At 44.0% G+C, this 24,977-nt stretch overlaps 1 protein-coding gene across 1 annotated transcript in view; it reads left to right on the top strand.

Moving 5' to 3' along the window:
- The window catches only part of asph (aspartate beta-hydroxylase), a 223,095-nt gene that overhangs the window by 163,818 nt on the left and 34,300 nt on the right, over positions 1-24,977 (top strand). The window contains exons 26-28 of the mRNA XM_033020394.1: positions 13,333-13,418; positions 21,003-21,089; positions 24,276-24,426. Of these exons, the coding sequence (XP_032876285.1) occupies positions 13,333-13,418; positions 21,003-21,089; positions 24,276-24,426 (324 nt within the window). The remainder of the gene's footprint in view (positions 1-13,332; positions 13,419-21,002; positions 21,090-24,275; positions 24,427-24,977) is intronic.

Raw genomic sequence — 24,977 nt, 5'->3', positions numbered from 1 at the left:
AGGCGTCCGCCGTCCCGGGCTCCCGGAGATTCTTCCGAACCGAGCAAGCCCCCGGGGCGTAGGATTGTATCTACGCGTTCGGGTTGCCTCGTTCGGCGTCCTGTCCGGTTCGGTGCCTCTGGTTCTGGGGGGGGGTCATGTGCCGGCACCTGGTGGCAACCTAAGGGCACAACGAACCATCGGCTCTACAGGGTGGCGTCTTGGTACCTGAGTTGGTATTTAAGGCCTCCGAGGAATAGGGAGCTGTATTGGAGAGAATAAACATGTCTAGTGCACACAACTCGTGTCCGACTAGTTTCTGGCTGGACTCCTGCGAGTCCCCGCTACATCTTCTCCATTTCTGACATTAATTCTTAATAAAGGAAAGTATTACTGTCACTATATCCTACATTATTCAGCTGAGCTTCAAATCTGCAACTCTTCAACCCAAATTACTACTTCCACCTCTGTAACAATCCTCACCATTTTAGTTTATGTCTTGGTTTCTTGGTCCTCCAAAATATTCCAAATGGAATTTAAACTAGAGGTGGTGGAGGGAGGACTTAATCCAGAAAGGATTTTGGGGAAGAAAGAGCTACCTTAAATTTAGTTGCATCTGGTTGGGTAACTATGGTAGGGTGAAGACTATTCCATGCTTTAATTGTGCGGGGGAAGAATGATTTGCTGAACACATCTGTCTTGGTAGCTGGGATCTCAAATTGGATCGAATGCCCTCGTCTGCTCCTAATTGGTTTGGGTTTGGTGTAGGTTTTGTAATCTATGTCGAGCTGGCCATTTAACATTTTGTAAAAACAGGTCTGTAAAAACGGTGAGCTTCATGTCTGTCTTGGAAAGGGTTCCATCCCAGTGAATTCAGATGTTTGGTAGCACTCGCTTCTCTCTCATAGGTATTGTGAGATATATTGTTTGTGCTCACAATCACTACTCAGAGACTAAATCGTGGAAACAAGAAATGCTTTATTTGCGAGTCTGCAGAATCGGGTGCCTCTCCAAGTTGAGACACACCGAGCTAAGGAAAAACGTCTATTTTTATACAATTCAGTATACAGTCTTTATTGATCGGACGCCTCCCCTTCTGACCCCTTCCAATCAGGGTACCGAGGTTCACAATCTTCCAACCCTCCCCTCCGCGCGTCATCAATCATTCCCTCTCCTCCCACATCATACATCGCATGTACATTTAAATTCGGTTCTTTGTCATGAGGGGCGTAAAGTTAATATTCATTTATCCTTTTAAGCATGCGCAGTATCTGTTGGCCTAACCTACTTAATTACCTTTGACCTAAAGAATAGCTTCTGTGTTGTCAGCTACATTCCTTACCTCATCTTGTTATTCTACAATGTTATCAACAGCTCTGAAGGTCTGACTGTTTGTTTGAATCACAAGGTTGGTGATTCCAGCTACTCGGCCCATCATAAGATCGGTGACTACAATCACTCGGCCCCTCGCAATGATGGTGGTTTAATCATCTTATCCCTCACAATCCTCCCTTTTTCTTTTGCTACGCATCCTGTATTAAACCCCATTCCTAGACTTCCTGCTGTTCCAAAGCTAATAACATTCTTTTTATCTCTCTTTCCTCTGGGTCCTCTCTCGGCCTCATTATCATTATCTTCTGGACGCCCCCTTTCTCCCCCATGGGGACTACAACTGCCTGCATTTGGCTTATACTTCTAGTTATAAGAACCCTGAGACATGGTATACAGCAGGGGATAATGATCAATGCAGCTAATGCCCATAAAATCACCAGTCCCACCGCTTTCCACCAGGCTCCTCCTAAGATGTAATCCCACCATCCTGCTCCCATGATTGTGTTCCATCTCTGTACCGGGACATGTGCTATTTTTCTGATTCCTTCTGATATATCCATTACTGCTTGCCCGTTGTCATCTATGTTTAGGCAGCAATTAGAGAGGTTGAATTTTCCGCATACTCTCCCTCTTCGGCTAGTAAGTAGTCTAAGGCCAAACGGTTTTGGTATATCGCTGTTCTCATCTGTGTCTGCTGCTTTGCCAACATCTCTAGTGCAGATGCAGTCTGGTTAGTAATTACTTCCAGCACTGCCTGTAGTCTTATGATCCGATTTAACATATACACTGGGGTTCGGTAGCCCCAGGATCCGTCCTGTGCCCAAGTGGCTGGTCCATAATATGAGATGATTCTTGCAGGTGGCCACTCATCATTTTCCCATTTTCCGATGTCCATTCCTCTCTTCGTTCGGTGTAGATCGTCAAAGATGGGTGTTCCTAGCGACCGCCCCTCCTCAGTGGTCAACAAAAAAAAACCCTGGTTGTATCAGTCCAATTAAACAAGTCCCACTCCATTTTTCTGGCAATACCGAGTATGCCTTGTTTCCGCATATCCATAGCAGTCCTTCAGGGGCAGGTCCACTAGAGGTAACATTGTCCCATATGTCCTGCAACACTGGGATTCCCTGGTAAGGGTTGTTTCCGGTGCAATTCCATAATCCAGTCGATTCGCTTCCATCAGTCTTCATCCAGATAGTACAGTTTCCTTCATCCTTTACAGTGGGATACCATTGAGGTTCCTCTGGCCACCACACTCGGGATTGATTTGGCCACTGGGTGATGATGCGCTGGCAGGGGCTGCTGCCTACTAGGATGGCATCCTTTGCCCAGGGCCTGGCGATACACTCAGTTCCAACCGGGGTGTGTGTCAGGACCCATTCCTGGGGACTTTGATCTCTTCCCACCGTCAAATTCCACTTTATCAGGTCCCATACCTCAATGATAGATCCTCTCCATGGCCAGCATGAGCTCATCGGCGGTCCTCCACAAACCCAACAGTTAGTCACATTCAGGGTTCTGGCTATCCGGAGGGCCAAGTCCACAAACAGGTTTCTCCCCACTTCGGGGATCTCAATCTGCTGCTTTATTTCATCATACATAGTCTGGTGCAGTTGAGGCTGGGAAGGTGGGGGAGGTTTGTTGACTACTGCTTCTGCTAACTTCCCTATCACTACCTCCTTAATTTTGTCTAATGTTTCCTCCCTGGCTCGGGAAGGGATGCCTAACTGTCCTCCCTTGGTCATGCAGACCCATTTCTCCCCTTTTGGGCAGGTAATGTGCCCAACACTTCCTACATGTCCCTTATTTTCTACTACATAATACCCCCTCCCTCCGTCCTGACAAACAGCTCTAGTCCTTAGGTCGTAGCAATCATCACTTACATGGGAATGATAGGTAAATGCTCTGGTTGTTCGCCCTCCATATCTGATAGGATGGTAGCACTTATCACAGTTATTAACACTTCTTATAATGGTTACATACATAGTTAGTAATACTACAACTGCTCCTTTCATGCTGTTAGTTTCATACACTTATTTCTTACTGAAAGTTAATGCCAGGGGCTTATTCCCTGGTTTTACCGTCCACTGATCGTCTTTCTCAGGAACTGATGGCGGGTCAACGGGTCCTTTAACCCGGGTCGCATGTGTCCACCCTTTTTCTTTTGTTCGTACTGCTGTCTCCGTTGTCAGCAATGCCAGGTATGGGCCAGTCCACCGGGGCTGCAGTTTCTCCTCCTTCCAACTTTTAATCAGTACCCAGTCACCGGCCTTTATAGCGTGTATTGGAAAGTTGAGTGGTGGACTTTGTGCCAACAGTCCTTTTATTTTTAATTCTGCAAGGGAACGAGACACTGCCAGTAAATAGTTCCTCAGGAACACATCGCTGCCTTCGAAGGTCAGCGTGCCCTCTACCTTTCCAAGATAGGCCCAAACAACATTTCGTAGGGAGACACCGCAATATCTTTACGGGGTGCCGTTCGTATTCTTAATAATGCAATTGGTAAACACTTAGTCCAGGGTAGTCTGGTTTCCTCCATTAACTTAGTTATCTGTGTTTTAAGGGTTGCATTCATCCTTTCCACTCGCCCAGAACTCTGGGGGTGCCAGGGTGTATGCAATTTCCAATTTATTCCCAAGGTACTGCAAACCAACAGGTGAACCTTAGAGGCAAAATGTGTTCCTCGGTCGGAATCTATGGATTCGATGACCCCGTATCGGGGAATGATTTGTTCTAATAATATCCGGGTTACTGCCTGAGCGGTGGCATTTATCGTGGGAAATGCTTCCACCCACCTGGTGAAATGGTCTACAACTACTAGGAGGTACTTCCACCTTTGTATTCTTGGAAGTTCTGTAAAATCTACCTGTATTCTCTGGAAGGGTCTTATAGCCAATTGTTGTCCTCCACCAGGGACAGCTCTCATTACCTTCTTGTTAACCCTCTGACATAACACACAACCGGAGACTGGCTGCTTAGCCAAAGTATAGATACCTCGGCAAGCGTAGGTCCGTAGTAGTGTGTCACACAGGGCCTGCGCTCCCCAATGTGACTGGGAGTGCAGTTGTGTCATCAAATCCCGAGTTAATCCTTTGGTTAACATTTGTTTCCCATCCGGCGTCCACCACCTCCCGTCAGTGGAACGCCGAGCCCCTAACTCATTCATTTTATCCTCCTCCTCCTGTGAGAATACAGGTATCTTTCCTACTCCTTCCCTTAATGGTATTAAAGACAACATCCTCACTGTTCCTTCTGTCGCTGCCTTTTTGGCGGCTCCGTCTGCCGCTTCATTTCCCCTTGCTTCTAATGAGTTCCCCTTTTGGTGTCCCGCCACATGGACCACCGCTATCATTTCTGGCAAATGTAATACTTCCAGCGCCTTCTCAATTAATTGCTCATGTGCCAACTCCTTTCCTCTTGCTGTAATCATCCCCCTTTCTTTCCATATTCACCCAAACGTGTGCACTACTCCAAATGCATATTTGGAGTCGGTGTACACCGTTCCTTCCTTCCCCTCCAACAATTCTAACGCCCGTATTAAGGCATACAATTCACATGACTGAGCCGACCAACTACCTGGCAACCTGCCCGCCTCCACTCCTTCAAATCCTTCTCCTCCTATTATGGCATACCCACTATATCTTTTTCCATTTATACAGCGGGAAGAACCGTCTATAAACCACCTTTCTCCCTCTACCAGAGGCTGCTCCTCCAAATCCTCCCTGCTCTTGGTCTGTAGTTCTATAACTTCGCTACAGTAGTGTTCTGGTCTCTGCCCTTCCTGCTCGTCGTCCGCCGAGTATAAAAACTGGGAAGGGTTTAAATTCTTATCGGTCAGAATGGTCAAATCGCCTTTTTCCATAAGTATCACTTCGTACTTTAGGATCCTGGAGTCAGTCAACCACCGGTTGGACTTCTGAGTTAGTATTGTCCGGTCCTGCCCCCCCCTATTCCTCCATCAGTGTGTACGATTGTACTTCATGCCTTATCTTTGGACATTCTCTTTTAAAGTGTCCTTCTTTGTGACAATGATAACACCGGGATGGCCCGGTGCGCCATCCCCCTGATCCTTGTTCTTTATTTCCCGGGGGACCCCAACCTTGGTCCCTCCATTCACCCCTTCCTCTTTCTCTTCTTTGAAAGTTTGGGGTCCCTGGTTCTCGCCCCCCCCTCACGGGAGGAGCAGATGCCCTGACCACGGGGGTTCTTTGGGTTGGGTTCCAACGCCACTTATTTCTCAATCCGACAACTCTTCGGATGTCTCAATAAGCCAGACGCACACCTCACCCCCCCCCCCCTCACCCCATCCGTGCAACATCCGCCCCAATGGACTATCAGGCGGAATGTGCGGCTCTTCACCAGTTTGAGCCTTTTTCCCCCGGGCCCTTACTTTGCCCGTTCCAGTTACCCATCCCTGTCAGACCTTTTCCCGTCCAACAGAACCCAATCGCCCGAGTAATACTTAATAGTCAATATTCTTACCCGAGTCCTGTGCACAGAAATTGCTCGATTGATTGATCCCTTTCACCGGATTCCCTCTTGTTTCCAGAGTCTCTTGTCCGAATATCACTCGCTCAAACCGCTGACGGCAAGCAAGGAGATCAGAGACTGCTGAAATCAGCAGGGTGCACCTTCCCTTCCTTTCGTGCCTCCGTCAAGCGGCCGGAGTGGCGATCCCGGACGAGCCCCCAACTTGTGAGATATATTGTTTGTGCTCACAATCACTACTCAGAGACTAAATCGTGGAAACAAGAAAAGCTTTATTTGCGAGTCTGCAGAATCGGGTGCCTCTCCAAGTTGAGACACACCGAGCTAAGGAAAAACGTCTATTTTTATACAATTCAGTATACAGTCTTTATTGATCGGACACCTCTCCTTCTGACCCCTTCCAATCAGGGTACCGAGGTTCACAATCTTCCAACCCTCCCCTCCGCGCGTCATCAATCATTCCCTCTCCTCCCACATCATACATCGCATGTACATTTAAATTAGGTTCTTTGTCATGAGGGGCGTAAAGTTAATATTCATTTAACCTTTTAAGCATGCGCAGTATCTGTTGGCCTAACCTACTTAATTGCTTTTGACCTAAAGAATAGCTTCTGTGTTGTCAGCTACATTCCTTACCTCATCTTGTTATTCTACAATGTTATCAACAGCTCTGAAGGTCTGACTGTTTGTTTGAATCACAAGGTTGGTGATTCCAGCTACTCAGCCCATCACAAGGTCGGTGACTACAATCACTCGGCCCCTCGCAATGATGGTGGTTTAATCATCTTATCCCTCACAGGTATTAATAACAAATCGAGCTGCCTGTTTTTGGACACGTTCGATGGAAGAAATTTTGTTATTTGTGTATGGGTCCCATGCTGCAACTGCGTAGTCCAGACACATGCCTATTTAGCCTGGTTGTCTTGAACAAACTTAGCTCTCGCAAAACTCGGGGCTCATATTCTGTCCACATTTCCTAAATTGGTGTGTGATTTTATTTTTCCCCCAGCATCTCAAATTAAAAATCTCATCCTTTTGTTTAAACACATCAGCGGTGTTGTCACTTCCTTTCTCTGCATCCACTTTAGCCTTGTATTTTCCTTCTGACCCTTTGTTATCCTCATTTCACTTTACCTCTGACTGTGATTTCTGCAGCTGTTTAGGCCCTGTGCTCTAGCTCAAACATCATCTCCTTTACTTCCTAAAAGTTTATTTTTTTAAATCTAATCTCTGGGCAAATATAGACCTGAGGGGCTAAGATTGATATGGCAATATTTGTTTCTCTGAGGGATGTGGTCTTTGAAACTATGTTCCTCATAGGGCAATGGAAGACAAGTCTGTGAACATCTCGAGGCTGAAGTTGATGGATCTAGATTGGCCAGGGGTGAAAGATGAACGGGATTTTTTTCATACCTCTGTTGTTTTAAAGATCAAGTACATGCAAGACTTGCTATTATTGCCTTTTAAATATTATTGCACATTAGGTATTTGAACAAGGTGCTGTGATTTTCACAAATATTATATGGAGAATAGAGAACTACACATCCTGCCTCTTCTTTTTTTGTTTTGTCTTTGAAAGTTTTACAGCTGTGTTGTTTTGGATCCTTACAGTGTGTAAATGGCAGCTAAGTGGCCTTAATGACTGGTGCACCTGATGCTATTATTTTACAGCTTAATTAACAGCAGGGTGGTTAAAATATAAATGATAGCGCTGTTGCCTGTTGTGACTGTAGTACCCAAGGGAAATGGTGGTTTGCAACACCCTGAGCTCATTGTGTCCAAACATCAAATTTTCCATGTGTTTGATTTCTGGATTCTGACCATCATCAGATGCTGAGGGTGATATTAGCCAGTCACCCACATCTTTGTCTATTTCAAGAGTCAAGAAGGTCTAGAGTGTTTCATTGTCTTATGTCCCAGACTGAACAATTCAATTCTTATTTACAGCAGCACAACATAATATGTGAACATAATATTGTTATAATATTATGATGTGATATCCAAAAGTAACCTCTGCCATTTGCGCTTAAAAATTTGGCATTCCTATGGACTTACCAATGAAAATGTTGCTCTTCAACAAGGATAAACAAATTACATTTAACCAAGTAAAGACTAAGTCTCTTTGGTACTCTTTCATAATACTAAAGAGGATCAAGATTTGATTTGATCTTTCTTCACACACCATCCTTCCCATAAAACGTCCACTGTTTAATAGGTTGATGGTAGATGCACATTTCTTCCATCAGTACTTTGAGAGTGAAATGCAAGGCAAGTTTTGTTCCAAGGATCTTTGATTTGCCTCATCCTCTGGTCTTTTAAAAGGCACTGAGCAGGTTCAATAACTGGAATTCTACTGGAAGATGAAAGCAAAAGCTAGGACTGCTGTGTTTGACAAAGTCAGCATGGAAATCCCATGTATACAGATTGTCTAACAAGATTAGACCTGGTATAGGATGAATTACTTTTTTTTATTAGGTTGAAGATAATACAGCAAAGCCAGATAAATTCCACTTTTTTATGCTATTCATTATGCGCATTAAAACATCAGAGTGCCTTTGCAATGTAGTTGAAAGTGCCTCTGAGAGTGAGAAGTGAAAAGAGGTGAGAGAATGTAGCAGAACAAGAAGGAAAAACGTTATTTTAGGAAAGTTGCACTTCATCAACTGAGACCAATATGTAATCCATACTGTAGCAGAGTCTCCAAGATCAAAATGCTTGTTAAGAGATGCAGTCACGTTTTGATGACATTGTCTGCATGATCTTCACAAGTGTCCTGCAGCAAATGTATGGGCTCGTCACTTGTCCTCTCTACTAAAGAAAGTAATGAGGTGTTTAAGAAAGAACTGCAGATGCTGGAAAAATCGAAGGTAGACAAAAAGCTGGAGAAACTCAGCGGGTGAGGCTGCATCTATGGAGCGAAGGAATGGGTGACGTTTCGGGTCGAGACCCTTCTTCAGACTGAGTAATGTTGTGATCATTCATTTTGGTCTGTTCTATCCTGATCACCTTCCTCTGCCTTCTTTTAAGCAACACTATGCAAAGCATGACAGACCTGATTGGAATGCTTCCAAAGCATAAAGTTAAGCAGATATTGGGTTGTGATCCCATCAGCTGGCATGTTGGTAAAAGAGACCCCAAAACTACCTAAATTTGGGTTTGTTATTTGTTACTGGTGTGAGGATAGTTTAGACAAATGGTCCAAGCCAACTCACAAGGATCCTAATATGCTTTGTGTCCATTTGCTAGGGCGTTGGAATTGGTGCTGTTAAAGTTGCTGAGAAGAATGCTAGATTAGCATCAGGGGCACAAGCTGGTTAGCAGATGCAGAGAAAAAGCAGAATTGATCAGTATTCAATGGTGAAAGATGAGATAAAGCCGTGCTGCCCATAATTAAGGACCCCTAAATTTACAAATAGATGGGCAATAAAAGTAATTCAGCGGGACAGGCAGCATCTCTGGAGAAAAAGGATGCGTAATATTTCAGGTCAGAACCCTTCTTCGAACAATACACATGATACATTCTTCTTGGCAATAAGAGTATTTAGAACAGATGTGAACCTGAGACAAGTAGATATTATCATAGTCGTAAAGCAAGATGGAGTGGAATCACATGATTGAGCAACTTGGCAAAACAGATGGATGAGAGCTGAGAAATGTTGGGTATCGGCATGGTCACTATTGGAAAAAGAAAGAGACTGCAAGACCTATGCAGTGGGATCAAGAGGCATAAATGACGGAGTCTGATCAACGAGCATTTGCTGCTATTGCCATGTAGCTCCAGCAACCTAAGTTCAATCCTGACCTCAGCTGCTTTCTCTGTGGAGTTTGCATGTACTTTCATTAAGTGTGTGTATTTTGCTTGGATTGTCTGGTTTTACCCACATCCCAATTACCTTAATGTAGGTGTGCAGATGGCGAAACAGTGAGATTTTATGGGAGTGTGAGAAAGAATAGATTCCAGGAAAACAAAAGGCCTCCTATATTGTAGGAAAAATGAGAAGCATGATATTCTTGGCAGATGTTAATTTAGTATAGGTTATTATTGTCACGTGTACCGAAGTGCAGTGAAAAGCTTGTTTGCTTGCTATCCAGTTAAAGAAATTACATAATTACAATCAAACCATCCACAGTGCACAGATAAAGGGTACATTTAGTGCAAGATAAAGTCCAATGGAAGTTAGTTCAAAAGTCTCCAATGAGGTAGATGGAAGGTCAAATCAGATCATACCATACATCACCTTGCTGATGATTAAGAGGAGACCAATTGGTTGGTAATTAGCTGGACAGATGTGTCTTGCATTCTGTGAAAGAGACATTCCTAGAAAGGTTGTAGACAACTTGAACCAATCTTGAAATTTAAAATTTGAGGATAAAGTTCGATCACAGTATTGATGGGTTCAGTTAAAGAGATGCACATTTGTGCTGTCAATAGTTCAACCTGCTTTAGAAGCATTTCTTTATCATAGAATCATTTTAATTTTACTGAAGCTTCATTGGACAAGTAACTGTGAATGTAATATTTTCAATTTTCTGCAATTTTGGTGGTATCAATAGATTTCTACCTGTTTTGCCAATCAATGCGTTGTAATTTCAAAAATGGCTTTCACGATAAGCTTAAATGCTCTTCATATTGAAATCACAGTGAGAGAGTGTGCATCATTCTCAATTAAATTGTGTATTTAAATATGATATCTGCAATTCAAACTGAATATATAAAAATCCATTATTTTGTGTGCCTTATAAAACAATTACATTAAAAAATGCTAATTTGGAGATCCAGCACTGAAGCGGTTAAGCACTTGTGGAATTTTATCAATTACTTGAGTACACTTGATACAAAACCAAACTAATTTTGTGCATCACCAAATTAAACTTTTATTTCCATAAACCTTTGATTTTCAGTCGGTTGATTTCCATGTCAAAGCAAATGAGAATTACTGCACATGCCAATGTCGTACATTGCTGCTGTGATTTTAAAAAATATATTTTGCACAATTATTTAATTATTGGCTAGAAATTAATATGACAGCCATCCAGAGGGACTTGGGGCTCATCATCTGTATTCATGCATTCAAATAATGTGTGAGATGCAGGATTTGGTCTCCAAATCTTATCAACACCGCTATGGAAGAGTCTGCCATAAATGCAATCATTGTATTTAGCAGCATAATTTGTTCCAGGACTAGACGTTTCTAAATAATTAATTGCATATATAAATGTTAAAACAGTTCTTTGCACCTCACTGAACATCTACATTTCACAGTATGGTTCAGGCCACACTAGTTGGTGTACACCATATAAGGAACATTTTAATTTTTCTGGATCTTTATGCCTTCCTCTGCCATTTATTTCATTAAAAATCATATGACTACTTCACAAATGTAATTCATTATCCATTGAAACTAAAGCAGGTTTTCATGCAAATTGGGTCAATGCCTCATTTTTAAAGTTGGTAAAAATGGCAAAATCCTGTTACAATAAATTGTCACCGGACTAAGGGAACATATATGTAAACAAAAATTCAATTCACTCAATGATACTGAGGGGTCGATGTTTAAATTGTGAATGACAGAATTATATATTTAGACTGAAGCCTTTATTGTTTCTTCGTTGCAAGTTATGAAAGTTAGAATTTTCCAACTTCCTGAGATTCGAGTCAAATGTTTATAGCCAATGCTAAACTTGGAACTGTGGGGGGTAAACAAATAATTGACAAATAGAGGCTGGTGAAATGGACCAATAATCAGTGTATCAGTTTAGTTTATTGTCACGTGTACCAATGTACAGTGAAAAGCTTTTGTTGCGTGCTATCCAGTCAGCAGAAAGACAATACATGATTACAATCGAGCCATTTACTGTGTATAGATACATGATATGGAAATAATGTTTAGTGCAATGTAAAGCCAGCAAAGTGCAAACAAGGATAGTCCGAGGGTCACCAAAGAGGCAGACAGTAGTTCAGCATTGCTCTCTGATTGTGATAGGATGATTCAGTTGCCGGATAACGGCTGGAAAGAAACTGTCCCTGAATCTGCAGGTGTTTGTTTTCATACTTCTATACCTTTTGCCTGATGGGAGAGGGGAGAAGAGGGAGTGGCCAGGGTACCGCTTGTCCTTGATTATGCTGCTGGCCTTGCCGAGGCAGCGTGAGGTATAAATGGAGTCAATGGACATTGGTTTGTGTGATGGTTTGGGCGGCGTCCACAATTTGCTGCAATTTCTTGCCTTTACTGTTCCTAAACCAAGCTGTGAACTTCTGTGGAAGTTGCTGAGAGTTGTAGGGGACATGCCAAACTTCCTCAGCCTTCTAAGGAAGTAGAGGCGTTGGTGTGCTTTCTTGTTCATTACTTCAATATGAGTGGTTCAGGAGAAATAAATGAGCAATTACATTTATTGGAGGACATTATAAAGTGATCATTTTGAAATAAATTATTTTAGAAAGAATTAAATGTAAAATAAATATAAAACTTCTAAAGGTAATGCAAGGATAAAAAGACAATGTGTTCCAGTACACATCTTTGAAGAAGATCGATGAAGTTGAGAATGTTTTCAATATATAAAGCTTGGGATCTTAGACATATAGTAGTACTATAACAAGCAAGTTATGCTGAACTTTTTGAAATTGTTTGTCAGCTTCTTCCCTCGCCCCAGTTTCTCTGATGGCATTACACTTCAGGAAACATGTTATATCTTAGAGAAAGTAGCAGAAATTTTGTTTCTGGAATGGTATTTGGAATGCAGAAAGTGGAAAGATTGTACAAGTTGGTAATTTCCTTTAGCACAGAGGAGATGCGGTGAGATTGTGAGAGATGTTCCAAATCATGAATGGTTTTGTAACAAAAGCTTTTCACTATACCTCGGGACACATGACAATAAACTAAACTAAACTTAACCGAACTGAAGGGTAAATAAGAAACCCTGTTTACAGTGGCGGTGGGTTAATAACCTGAAGCACAAAGTTAAACTAATTGGGGGAACAAGTGAATAAAGTTTTTTTTAAATAAGGTGAGTTGCTCTGACTTGGAGCATGACTTCAATGAAAATCCTGAAAGCAATTCAATCATAACTTTTAAAAGAGAACAGGATAAATTTTTGAACGATTGGTTATAAGTCTGTGGCAAAATGACAGTCAAGTGGAAATAATTGAAATCTCTTTTGAAGAGCCAGCAAATTCATAACAGGCAAAATGGCCCCTTTCTCTGTGGTGCTAAACTAGAACATACACCCTAAACTTCCCTGAAGATTGTCCCAATGTAATTTGGGGTGAGATGTGTGGAAAATACCAGAGGAAAGCTTATTACAGTTGGTTAGCATTGGTTGGTTAGCACGCAACAAAAGCTTTTCACTGTACATGTGACAAAAAACAAATCTAAGCTGAACCATACAGATATCGAGAGTAAGAATAAAATTTATTAAATAATATCATAAGTTATGATAAGAGATCGGTAGGATCTCCATAGAAATCTATAACCTTTTGGGAGCTGTATCACTTATTTACTTTTTAGGAATATTTGCATCTATAATTTTTTTCATTAGCTAAGAAGAAGAAACCAAAACTCTTGAATAAGTTTGATAAGACCATTAAAACCGAATTGGATGCTGCTGAAAAACTGCGCAAAAAGGTGAGCTATAAAATTCTGTATGTTGTCCCTGATGCAGTATTTACGGTAATTCTACTTTGGTTGATGCATGCAATGATTTTAGAATACCAGGGAATGCAGTGATAATTGTAATAATACTTTAAAATGCATAACTTTAATGGAATTTCCTTCCAAGCGGTAGCTCTTTAAATGATGATCATGCACAGTAATTATGATCTTTGATTAGTATTTGAATAACATTGAATATTTTCATTACCAACTTGGAAAATAATCATGAGCCAAGGATTGATGATTAGACTCCAGAACATCTAGGTTCCAATTACTGTCAGATTTCATGAGGATCTTCCAGAGTTTATCACGGTTTTGCTACTTGCAGCAATAACTTTTTTAAAAAGTGTATCTTTTTCTTGCTTCTGGATTAATTTTTGGGAGTTTACTACTATTTCAATATATAAAATATCAGAGCAGACTGCCGAGAGTCACTACCGATGGTCCTTAGTTTCTCAAGTATATTTGCCAAAATCAGCTCTAATGTCCCACTTGCTGTCTGATGTACTGTCCATGTACACTGTTACTCTGAAGTCTCTGAAACACAAGCTTGAGGAATAACTTCTTTCATCTGGGCATGTTGCACCCTTCTGGGCTCAATAACAAATGCTCTAACTTGATTTTACTTCGGAGTCACGTGAGTGACTACGTGAAGAACCCCGCCAGGACGCATGCGTGTCATATCGCTAAACGCATTGCAACAAGTCACAGCCGGGGGAACGACGTTCCCTTAGCGGCAAAATTTGAAAGCCGGGAACAGCAGGTAAGGAGACTCTGCGTTCCTTCCACTTACCTTTTAGGTGGAGACATGGACCAGATCCACGAAGGCTGCGGGAAAGCTGGCGGGGGAGAACCGCGGAGTTGCGGGCAGCCGGCAGCAGCAGCCAAAGGCACGCTAATCTCCCGTAATGGGAACAGCTGTGCCCGACGTCGCTCCCGACTTCGCTCCCGCGCCGGCCCCGGCCGGTCAGGAGAGGTAAGCAACTAACAGAGTCGTTGACTCCGAGGAGCCCGACTCTGAATAGCCGCGAGCGACCAGTGCCCGTGCGCACGGGAGCCGGTTTGAGCGGCTGGGAGCGGGGAACAAAGCAGCCGCGAGCGACCAGTGCCCGTGTGCATGGGGGTCGGTTGGAGCGGCTGCAGGAGGAACAAAGCAGCCGCGAGCGGCCAGTGCCCGTGCGCACGGGAGCCGGTTGGAGCGGCTGCAGGAGAAACAAAGCAGCCGCGAGCGACCAGTGCCCGTGTGCATGGGGGTCAGACAGCCATGGATGAACAGCGAGGTCAGGCTACTGCTGAAAGCACGGGACACCGCTTTCAGGTCAGGCGATGCTCGAGCCTACAGTTCAGCCAGGGCTAACCTGAAGAGGGGCATCAAGAAGGCCAAGCACTGCCATAAGCTCAGGATTGAGGAGCACTTCAACAACAACTCCGACCCCCGACGCATGTGGCAAGGCATCCAGGACATCACGGACTACAGACCCTCCAACACCACCCCCACATCTAGCGACGCCTCCTTCCTTGAGGAGCTTAACCACTTCTATGGCCGCTTCGACAGGGACAATCTAGAGACAGCCATCAAGGCTGTGCTACCTGCCGATCACCAACCCCTCACACTCACCCCCTACGACGTATTTGTGGCACTGAGTAGGACTAATGCACGTAAAGCTGCTGGCCCTGACGGCATCCCCGGGCGCGTGCTCAGGGCCTGTGCTGCGCAGCTGACAGACGTCTGGACTGACATCTTCAACCTGTCACTTGCCCAAGCAGTTGTCCCCACGTGCCTTAAAACCACCTCCATCGTGCCAGTGCCAAAACACTCCACTGCGGCAAGCCTCAACGACTTCCGCCCAGTTGCACTTACCCCCATCATCACCAAGTGCTTCGAGAGGCTGGTCCTGGCACACCTCAAAAGCTGCCTACCCCCCACACTGGATCCCTATCAGTTTGCCTACCGCAAGAACAGGACTACGGAGGATGCCATCTCAACGGCACTTCACTCCGCCCTCTCCCACCTCGACAACAGAGACACTTACGTAAGAATGCTGTTCATCGATTACAGCTCAGCATTCAACACCATTATACCATCAAAACTGATCACCAAACTCGGTAACCTGGGCATCGACCCCTCCCTCTGCAACTGGATACTGGACTTTCTAACCAACAGACCCCAGTCTGTTAGGTTAGACAAGCACACCTCTTTAACCCTCACCCTGAACGCCGGCGTTCCACAGGGCTGTGTGCTGAGCCCCCTCCTCTACTCCCTCTTCACCTATGACTGCACACCTGTACATGGTACTAACACCATCATCAAGTATGCAGATGATACAACGGTGATTGGCCTCATCAGCAACAACGATGAGTCAGCCTACAGGGAGGAGGTCCAGCACTTAGCAGCATGGTGCGCTGACAACAACCTGGCCCTTAACTCCAAGAAGACCAAGGAGCTCATTGTAGACTTCAGGAAGTCCAGGGGCGGCACGCACACCCCCATCCACATTAACGGGACGGAGGTGGAACGTGTTTCTAGCTTCAGGTTCCTGGGAGTCAACATCTCCGATGACCTCTCTTGGACCCACAATACCTCAACTCTGATCAAGAAGGCTCACCAGCGTCTCTTCTTCCTGAGGAGACTGAAGAAGTCCATCTGTCTCCTCAGATCCTGGTGAACGTCTACCGCTGCACCATCGAGAGCATCCTTACCAACTGCATCACAGTATGGTATGGCAACTGCTCTGTCTCCGACCGGAAGGCATTGCAGAGGGTGGTGAAAATTGCCCAACGCATCACCGGTTCCTCGCTCCCCTCCATTGAGTCTGTCCAAAGCAAGCGTTGTCTGCGGAGGGCGCTCAGCATCGCCAAGGACTGCTCTCACCCCAACCATGGACTGTTTACCCTCCTACCATCCGGGAGGCGCTACAGGTCTCTCCGTTGCCGAACCAGCAGGTCCAGGAACAGCTTCTTCCCGGCGGCTGTCACTCTACTCAACAACGTACCTCGGTGACTGCCAATCACCCCCCCACCCCCTGGACACTTATTATCACTTATTATTATTTATTCAAATCATTTGCTATGTCGCTCTTCCAGGGAGATGCTAAATGCATTTCGTTGTCTCTACTGTACACTGACAATGACAATTAAAATTGAATCTGAGAATCTGAATCTAATTGACTACACCACCGTGGTAGCATATGTCAACCATATGGGTGGAAACATATCGACATCATGTGACTATCTGGCCAACACAATTTGGCAATAGTGTATCCAGAAAGATATTAGGATATCAGCTACCAACTTACTAGGTAAACTGAATTTAGTGGCAGACAACAGGTCACGCTAAGTCTATGAAAACACTGTATGGATGTTGGATAAAATATGTATTGCTGGAATTACAGCACGGTATGGAACACCAGATAACGACCTATTCACATCCATGCTCTCACCAGTTATCGAATTAGGTTCTTGGGAACCAGAACCTGGGGCAGTGGCTACAGATGCATTTTCGCTGCATTGGGGGGTAATTTATGCATTCCCTCCTTCTGCCTCATCAGTCGGGTATTTAGGAATAAACAGTAGACTCCGCGTCTGGTATTTTGATAGTACCCGATAGGCCTACTCAACCATCGGTCCCGGTGATATCGACATGGTTTTAGAACCATGCATCACCATCCATCATAGACCTAATTTACTGGTTCTCTCCGCAACAAGGGGAGTTACCCATGTCATAATTATATAAACCTATTAATTTATAGAGTTGAAAGCACCTCTACTACACCTGGGACTGACGGACCGAACAGTGGAATTATTTCAGCGGGCCACAGACAGTCCACCAAAAAATCAGTACTTGGTGTCATCAAGAAATGGGAAGTACTGTCACAACAATAAACATCACCCACAGATCTATGAACATCCCGTCTGTTCTGGAATTCCTGGCAAGCCTCCATTACGATGAGAGGCTCAGCCATAGTGCCATCAACTGCGCCAGAAGTGCTCTGTCAACATACCTGGCGCAAGGAACAGAGCGGCATTCTGTTGGGACACACCCTGGTAACCAAACTCATGAGGGACATTTTAATATTAATCCCCCAAGAACCAGGTACTCCCAAATATGGGATGTGAGCATTGTACTGACCATGTTAAGAAACTGGTCTCCAGCTACAGCTCTGTCCCTACAGAAACTGACTATGAAAACAGTCATGCTGATGGGTCCAGTCACTACAGAAACAAAGGTTGGACAACATGATTATTTCATCTGGAAATTTAACTTTTCACATCAATGAAATAGTCAAACAGAACAGACAGGGTCAGCAGGCCTAAAAACAGAATTCAGGGCCTACCCGACAGATGGTCGTCTCTGTATTGTAACACACTTACTATTATATATGGAGTATACTAAGATCATCAGAGGGAAAGAAATGTCACTTTAATCAGCTACAAACAGCCACTCAAAACAGTGACAGTCCAGACCATCTCTAGATGGCTAAAACAGGTCCTAATAAAGGCTGGAGTAGACACTAGCATTTTTAAATCTCACTCCACCAGGGCTGCAGCTACATCGGCAGCTATGAAGTTGGACGTTCCTATGGACCAAATCCTCAAGACAGCAGGATGGTCAACGGAGGAAACTTTCCAACGACTTTATAACAATCCAGTCATTGAACCTGGAACATTTGCAGAAACAAATTTAAGTTCTGTAATATAATTTACCCCATAAATAGGGGCAATAATTGGCGTTAATATTTTTACCGTTGGGTTTCAATATCGTATTGATGTCTAATGATGTTAACTCTATTCTCCCCAAAATCAAGGCAGATGTGATGCATGGACTCGTTCCACGGCATGAAATCACAGAGCTTTAAAATCTTCACGTAGTCACTCACGTGACTCCGAAGTAAAATAGTAAGATTAAACGAGAACTTACCAGTTTGAAGTTTGATCTTTATTTTATGAGGAGTAACGTTGAGGGAATACGTGCCCTCCGCTCCCACCTTTGATCATATCCTGAACTGGTATCTCTTCTCTAATCTTACTATGTTTAGTCATTACAGTTATCTGTGATTTCACACCGCTGCTTTGAAGAATGACACGCATGCGTCCTGGCGGGGTTCTTCACGTAGTCCCTCAACGTTACTCCTCATAAAATAAAGATCAAACTTCAAACTGGTAAGTTCTCGTTTAATCTTACTATTAACTCACTCTTTCTCTCTTTATGCATTAGAACTGGCCATTTCTACCAGACAGCATTTTGGCATATTTTTATCACAATCACAATAATACTTTATTAGCCAAGTATCTTTTGCAACAAACGAGGAATTTCGTTTGCCAAATCAGTCATACAAATAAAAAGCAACAGGACGCACAAAACACATTTTAACATAAACATCCACCACAGTGACTCCTCCACATTCCTCACTGTGATGGAAGGCGAAAAAAAAAAGTTCAATCTCTTCCCTTGTTTGTTCCCCCGCGGTCGGGGGCCTCGAGCCCTCCGTTTACAGGACAATCTTAACTCCCGTAGCCGGCGGGGCATTCAGCTCCTGCATCGAAGGGGTGTCAGCGCCCCCGCGCCAGGCGATCGAACCCCGAATCGGGGCTGGTCGAACCTCTGCGTTGTTGGAGCTCCCAACATCTATGGTCTCTAACCGAGACTGCGAGTGTGCGCTGGTAAAGTCCGCAGGCCGCGGTTGGAGCGATCCTAGGCAAGGGATCGGCTCCGATGTTAAGTCCACGCCCCGCGGAGGCGCTCAGGGTCAGTCTGAGGAGGCCTCCAGCTCCATCGATGGCAGAACGACCGGAGACACGCTCCGGAAAGTAATCGTATCTCTGGCAAGGTAAGAAAGTAATCGCATCTCCGGCAAGGTAAAAAAAGTTTCCCCGACCTACTCCCCCTCCCCCCCACATAAACAAACCGGAGAACATTTACACAAACTTTTAAAACACACTAAAAATTAAAAGAAAGGACAAAAAAAGTCTATTAGCATAATCTGGCCTGCTGGACATGACCCACAGCCTTACTATTAACAACACATTAGAGACATGGAGGCCTAATTTAAATCTGACTGCCATGTTAATTTATTTGATGCTGTCCTTTTGGAGAGATTTTCTCTGAAATATTCATCTTTTTTGCTACTGAAAATGAGCTTGTTTTCTCTCTTTCAGTTTGATGAAGGGTCTTGAATCTGTAATGCTAAAACAAAAGTTATTTGATCTGTTGAATGTATCCAGCATTTTCTGTTTTTATTCATAGTGATAGGTTTTCTTCTGCAGTAATCTTTTTTTTTAAATAAGGGGCAGATGATACATCACTGAATGCCCAGACTTTGAGCTTCCCTGTCACCATAGAATTTATGTAGCTGCTCCATGAAAGTTTCTGGTCACAGTGACCTCCATGTTATTGTTAGTTGGGAATGCAGTGACAATAATGCTTTTGAATGCCAGACTCTCATATGGGAAATTATTATCATATAGTGTACATAAACTCATCATATTAGCCCATGCCTAACTGATGGCCATGGCTTCTTGCTGCATGTGGTAATATATGGAATTTTTAGGGGGAAGTTTCGAATGGAATTGAACATTGTCCAATCATCAGTAAACATCTTTGCTTGTGATGGATAGAAATTCATTGATGAAGCAGTTGAAGATGGTTAAGCTAAGAACATTGCCTAAAAAACTCCCACAGTAATGTTCAGTAATTAAAATGATTATCCTCCAGTCATCTCATTTATCTTCCTTTGTGCAAAGCAAAACATCACCTAGTATGAAGTTTTCCCCTTGTTTCCCCATAAGCTTCAGTTTTACCCAGGACCCTCGATACCACACTCAGTCAAGTGCTGCCTTAATGTCAAGGACAGTCCCTTTCATTTTACCTCTGGAATTTTTCTTTTTATACAATTTTAGGTCAAGCCTATGGAAATTCAGAACTGAATGGTCCTGGTGAAATTAATCTGCATATTACTGAACAGGATGTTAATAGGTGCCTCCTCGTAACACTGTTAATTACCTCTTTCATCACTTGCTTAACATGAAGAGAAGACAAATAGGACAGTAATTAGTTGCTGTGATTTGGCTTGCATTTGTATGCTCACCTGTTTCTTGATCTTAGACGGAGTGATTCAGATTGGCTGAAGATTGGCTTTTGTCGTGATGGGACCGCAGAAGGATTCAGAGATAGATCACCACTTAGTATTCCTGGCTGAAGAGTGTAGCAGATGCCCCTGTCTCATTTTGCCTTTCACATTGGAGAGCTCATAATATTTGATGATGATGCTATCAAATAATTAAATTAATTAAATCAGCCGTATCCAAGATAAAGCCACAAAAAAATAAGGCGAGACATCAGGAAATACGGTACTGACCGACATACTGCATGGATTCTTTTAATTATTTACAGGATAAATGAGTTTCAGATAAATTAATTTAGATGGTTGAATGGCCTTCTTCAGCAGCTCAAGTTGAATCGTTATACAATTTACTTTTTAAAATACTAATTGTAGTGATTTTGTTTTTGCAGGATTTACAAACATTTCCAAGTATTAAAACTTTTTCTATATCCTTTAGGGTAAATCTGAAGAGGCACTCCAAGCATTTAATGAACTTCTCAGAAAATACCCCCAGAGTCCCCGAGCTAAATATGGAAAAGCACAGGCAAGTGCAGTTGGATATTGAACATGTTATTCCATTTTTTTCCTCTGCTGTGGAGAGATTACTTCAAGATTTGATGTTCTTCCCAGTTGCCTGTATTAACATGCTTCTGTATGCCAATCACCAAAACACATAAAATACATACGGCAGTTTTGAACAGGTGACCCAATTCAACATTAGCACTACACGTAGCATATATTTAATGCGCTAGATAATAATAATAATAATAATACATTTTATTTATGGGCGCCTTTCAAGAGTCTCAAGGACACCTTACAAAAATTGAGCATGTATAGGAAAAACATGTAAGGGGAATGAAATAAATAGTAGAGACATGACTAGTACACAAAGTAAAGACAGAATTCAATACAAAACACAGCATGAGGCAATTAATGCACAGATGAAAAGGGACGGGGACGTGGGGCTAAGGATAGGCAGAGGTGAAGAGATGGGTCTTGAGGCGGGACTGGAAGATGGGGAGGGACACGGAATTGCGGATCAGTTGGGGGAGGGAGTTCCAGAGCCTGGGAGCTGCCCTGGAGAAGGCTCTGTCCCCAAAACTGCGGAGGTTGGACTTGTGGATGGAGAGGAGACCGGCTGATGTGGATCTGAGGGACCGTGAGGGTTGGTAGGGGGAGAGGAGGTCAATGAGATATGTGGGGGCCAGATGGTGGAGGGCTTTGTAGGTGAGGACCAGGATTTTGTAGGTGATCCGGTGGGAGATGGGAAGCCAGTGAAGTTTTTTGAGGACTGGAGTGATGTGATGCCAGGATTTGGTGTGGGTGATGAGTCGGGCGGCTGCGTTCTGGACCAGTTGGAGTCGGTTGATGTAGGTGGAGCTGATGCCAAGGAGAAGTGAGTTGCAATAGTCCAGTCGGGAGGAGATGAAGGCATGGATGAGTCTTTCAGCAGCAGGCGGAGTGAGAGAGGGTCTGAGTTTGGCGATGTTGCGGAGATGAAAGAAGGAGGTTTTAATGACATGGCGGATGTGAGGCTCAAGGGAGAGGGTGGAATCAAAGATCACGCCAAGGTTGCGGGCCTGGGGAGATGGGGAGACAGTGGTGCCGTCGATGGTGAGAGTGGGGTTATTGATTTTGCTGAGTGTGGCTTTGGAGCCTATGAGGAGGAATTCTGTCTTATCGCTGTTGAGTTTGAGGAAATTATGTTGCATCCAGGTTTTTATAGCTGACAAACAGGAGTTGATATGGGAGAGGGGGGGGTTGTGGGGGGATTTGGTGCCAAGGTAAATCTGGGTGTCATCAGTGTAACAGTGGAAGTCCAGATTGAAGTGGCGGAGTATCTGACCAAGGGGGAGGATGTAGATGATGAAGAGGAGGGGGCCGAGTACAGAGCCTTGGGGAACGCCTTGAGTGACTGCGGCTGTAGCAGAGGTGTGGTTGTGGAGAGAGATGAAGTGGGATCTGTTGGAAAGGTAGGAACGGAGCCAGCTGAGTGCAGAGCCTTCAATGCCGAGGTCCTTGAGTCTGGTGAGCAGGATGTTATGGTTCACTGTATCGAAGGCTGCGCTCAGGTCGAGGAGGATGAGGATGTTGAGGGAACCAGTGTCAGCAGAGGTGAGGAGGTCGTTGAGGACTTTGAGGAGAGCAGTTTCTGTGCTATGGAGGGGGCGAAAGCCAGATTGGAGGGGTTCAAGTAGGTTATACGCAAGGAGGTGGGAATGAAGTTGCGACGCAACGATACGCTCCAGGGTTTTTGAAAGGAAGGGGAGGTTTGAGATTGGGCGGTAGTTAATGAGAGAGGAGGGATCAAGACCAGGTTTCTTTAGGATTGGTGTAACGGCAGCAGTTTTGAAAGCGGAGGGGACAATTCCTTGGGACAATGAGGAGTTGAAGAGATTAGTGAGGTAGGGGCAGAGTACGGGGAGGCAGGACTTCAACAGGGGAGTGGGGAGAGGGTCGAGGGAGCAGGTGGTGGGTTTGGAAGAGCTGATGAGTTTGGAGATTTCAATAGGGGTGACCAGGTCAAACTGGGAGAGGAAGCAGTGTGGAGGAGGGGTAAGGAGGTCAGTGGAGATGTTGAAAGGAGGGGCCGTGGTAGGTGGTGGAGTAGATGCTGGGGAGTCGGGTACAGGGGATAAAGATTGATAGATGGTGCTGATTTTATCAGCGAAAAAGTGGAGGAATGAGTTGCAGAGATCCGGAGTAGAGGTAGGGAGAGTGTTGGCTCGAGGCTTGAGGAGGTTGCCCACTGTGGAGAAGAGGGTTCTGTGGTTTAGGCAGGGATCGGTGAATATGGAGGAGAGGTAGGCAGATTTTGCAGCAATGAGGGCATCTTTGTAGTCAGTGAGGTGGAGTTTGTAAGCTTCAAGGTGGACTGTGAGAGATGATTTCTTTATTAGTCGTTCGAGTTGGCGACCAGTCTGTTTCAGTTTACGAAGTGCAGGTGTGTACCAGGGTGAGGATGTGTTGAAAGTTACGGTTCTTGTTTTGAGGGGGGCCAGAGTGTTGAGGGAGGTAGACAAGGTGGAGTTGAGATGGTTTGTGAGATCATCAGGTGAGATGGGGGTTGAGTCCAGTGGGAGAGTGGTGGAGAGCAGGTCAGAGAGATGGAGGGGATCAATGGATTTTAGATTCCGGAAGGTGATTTCTCGGAGGAAGCGGGGGCGAGGTGTCGGAGAAGGGATGGTGAACCGTATAAGCTTATGATCAGAGAGGGGGAAGAGGCAAGGATGGAGGTCGAGTACCGGTTGATTTATGGAGCAGACCAGATCAAGGATGTGACCTTTTTCATGGGTGGGAAAGGTGACGTGCTATCATTTATCTAAGGTTTCTTAAAATTTGGTTCAATATTGTAAATGGTGAAATATTGTTCAAGAAGTACAATTCCAAGGAACCATTATTATGTTCAATATCTTTCAATTATTTCTACACCTATTGTTAATTATCTGAATCATGCCTTTGTGGGCAGCTGAAAGTGGTGCATGTTAATGAGCCATATGCTGAAGGAACAGTAAATGGAGATTTTTTAAAAGAAAATAATATGAAAATAAAGCAACGAGACTGCTCAAAGACAAACTTGTACACACTTGGAATTTATCTCTCACCTCCTATAGGATGCATTGTTTTCCAACTGCAGATTATTAACATATTTGAGTATTGTTTGTTTCGTAAAGTACCTTGCATTAAACTGCATATAGTATTATATATTGTTTGAAATGTTTCTTTGTAGTCAGAGGATGATTTGGCAGAGAAGATGCGAAGCAATGAAATTCTTCAAAAAGCAATCGATACCTATGGAGAAGTGGTCGATATGTCAAATCCACCTGCTGATCTGGTGAAGCTGGCTGTAAGACGACAGGCAAACAGACAACAGTTCTTAGGTGAGGAACATGTTATCAAATTTAATGTAGCTTGCTTTGTTATAGTGAAAAAGGTAATGGATTTTTTGAGGTCTATCAATTAATCACATGACCTAAATTACACAACTATTCGCTATTCATAATGCCAATTTTTGCACCATCAATTTAGTTTATTACTGTCACGTGTACCGAAGTACAGTGACAAGCTTTATGTTGCGTGCTATCCAGCCAAAGGAAAGACTATCCAAAGGAAAGACTATTGATTACAGTCAAGCCGTCCACGGTGTACACATACAGGATAGAGGGTATAACATTTAGTGCAAGATAAAGTCCGCGGAAAGATAGTTCAAAGGTCCCAAATGAGATAGTTGGAAGGTCAGGACCACACTCTAGCTGATGAGAGGACGGCAAATGAGATAGTTGGAAGGTCAGGACCACACTCTAGCTGATGAGAGGACGGTTCAGTTGCCTGATAACAGCCATGAAGAAACTGTCCCTGAATCTGAAGGTATGCACTTTTAAAATTCTGTACCTCTGACCTGATGCGAGAGTGGTGAAAGTGTGTGCCCGGT

Source organism: Amblyraja radiata, chromosome 4 (genome assembly GCF_010909765.2).
Source record: "Amblyraja radiata isolate CabotCenter1 chromosome 4, sAmbRad1.1.pri, whole genome shotgun sequence".
Classification (NCBI taxonomy): domain Eukaryota; kingdom Metazoa; phylum Chordata; class Chondrichthyes; order Rajiformes; family Rajidae; genus Amblyraja; species Amblyraja radiata.
The sequence above is the reverse complement of the archived record's forward strand: the minus strand, read 5'-3'. Positions and strand labels throughout refer to the sequence as shown.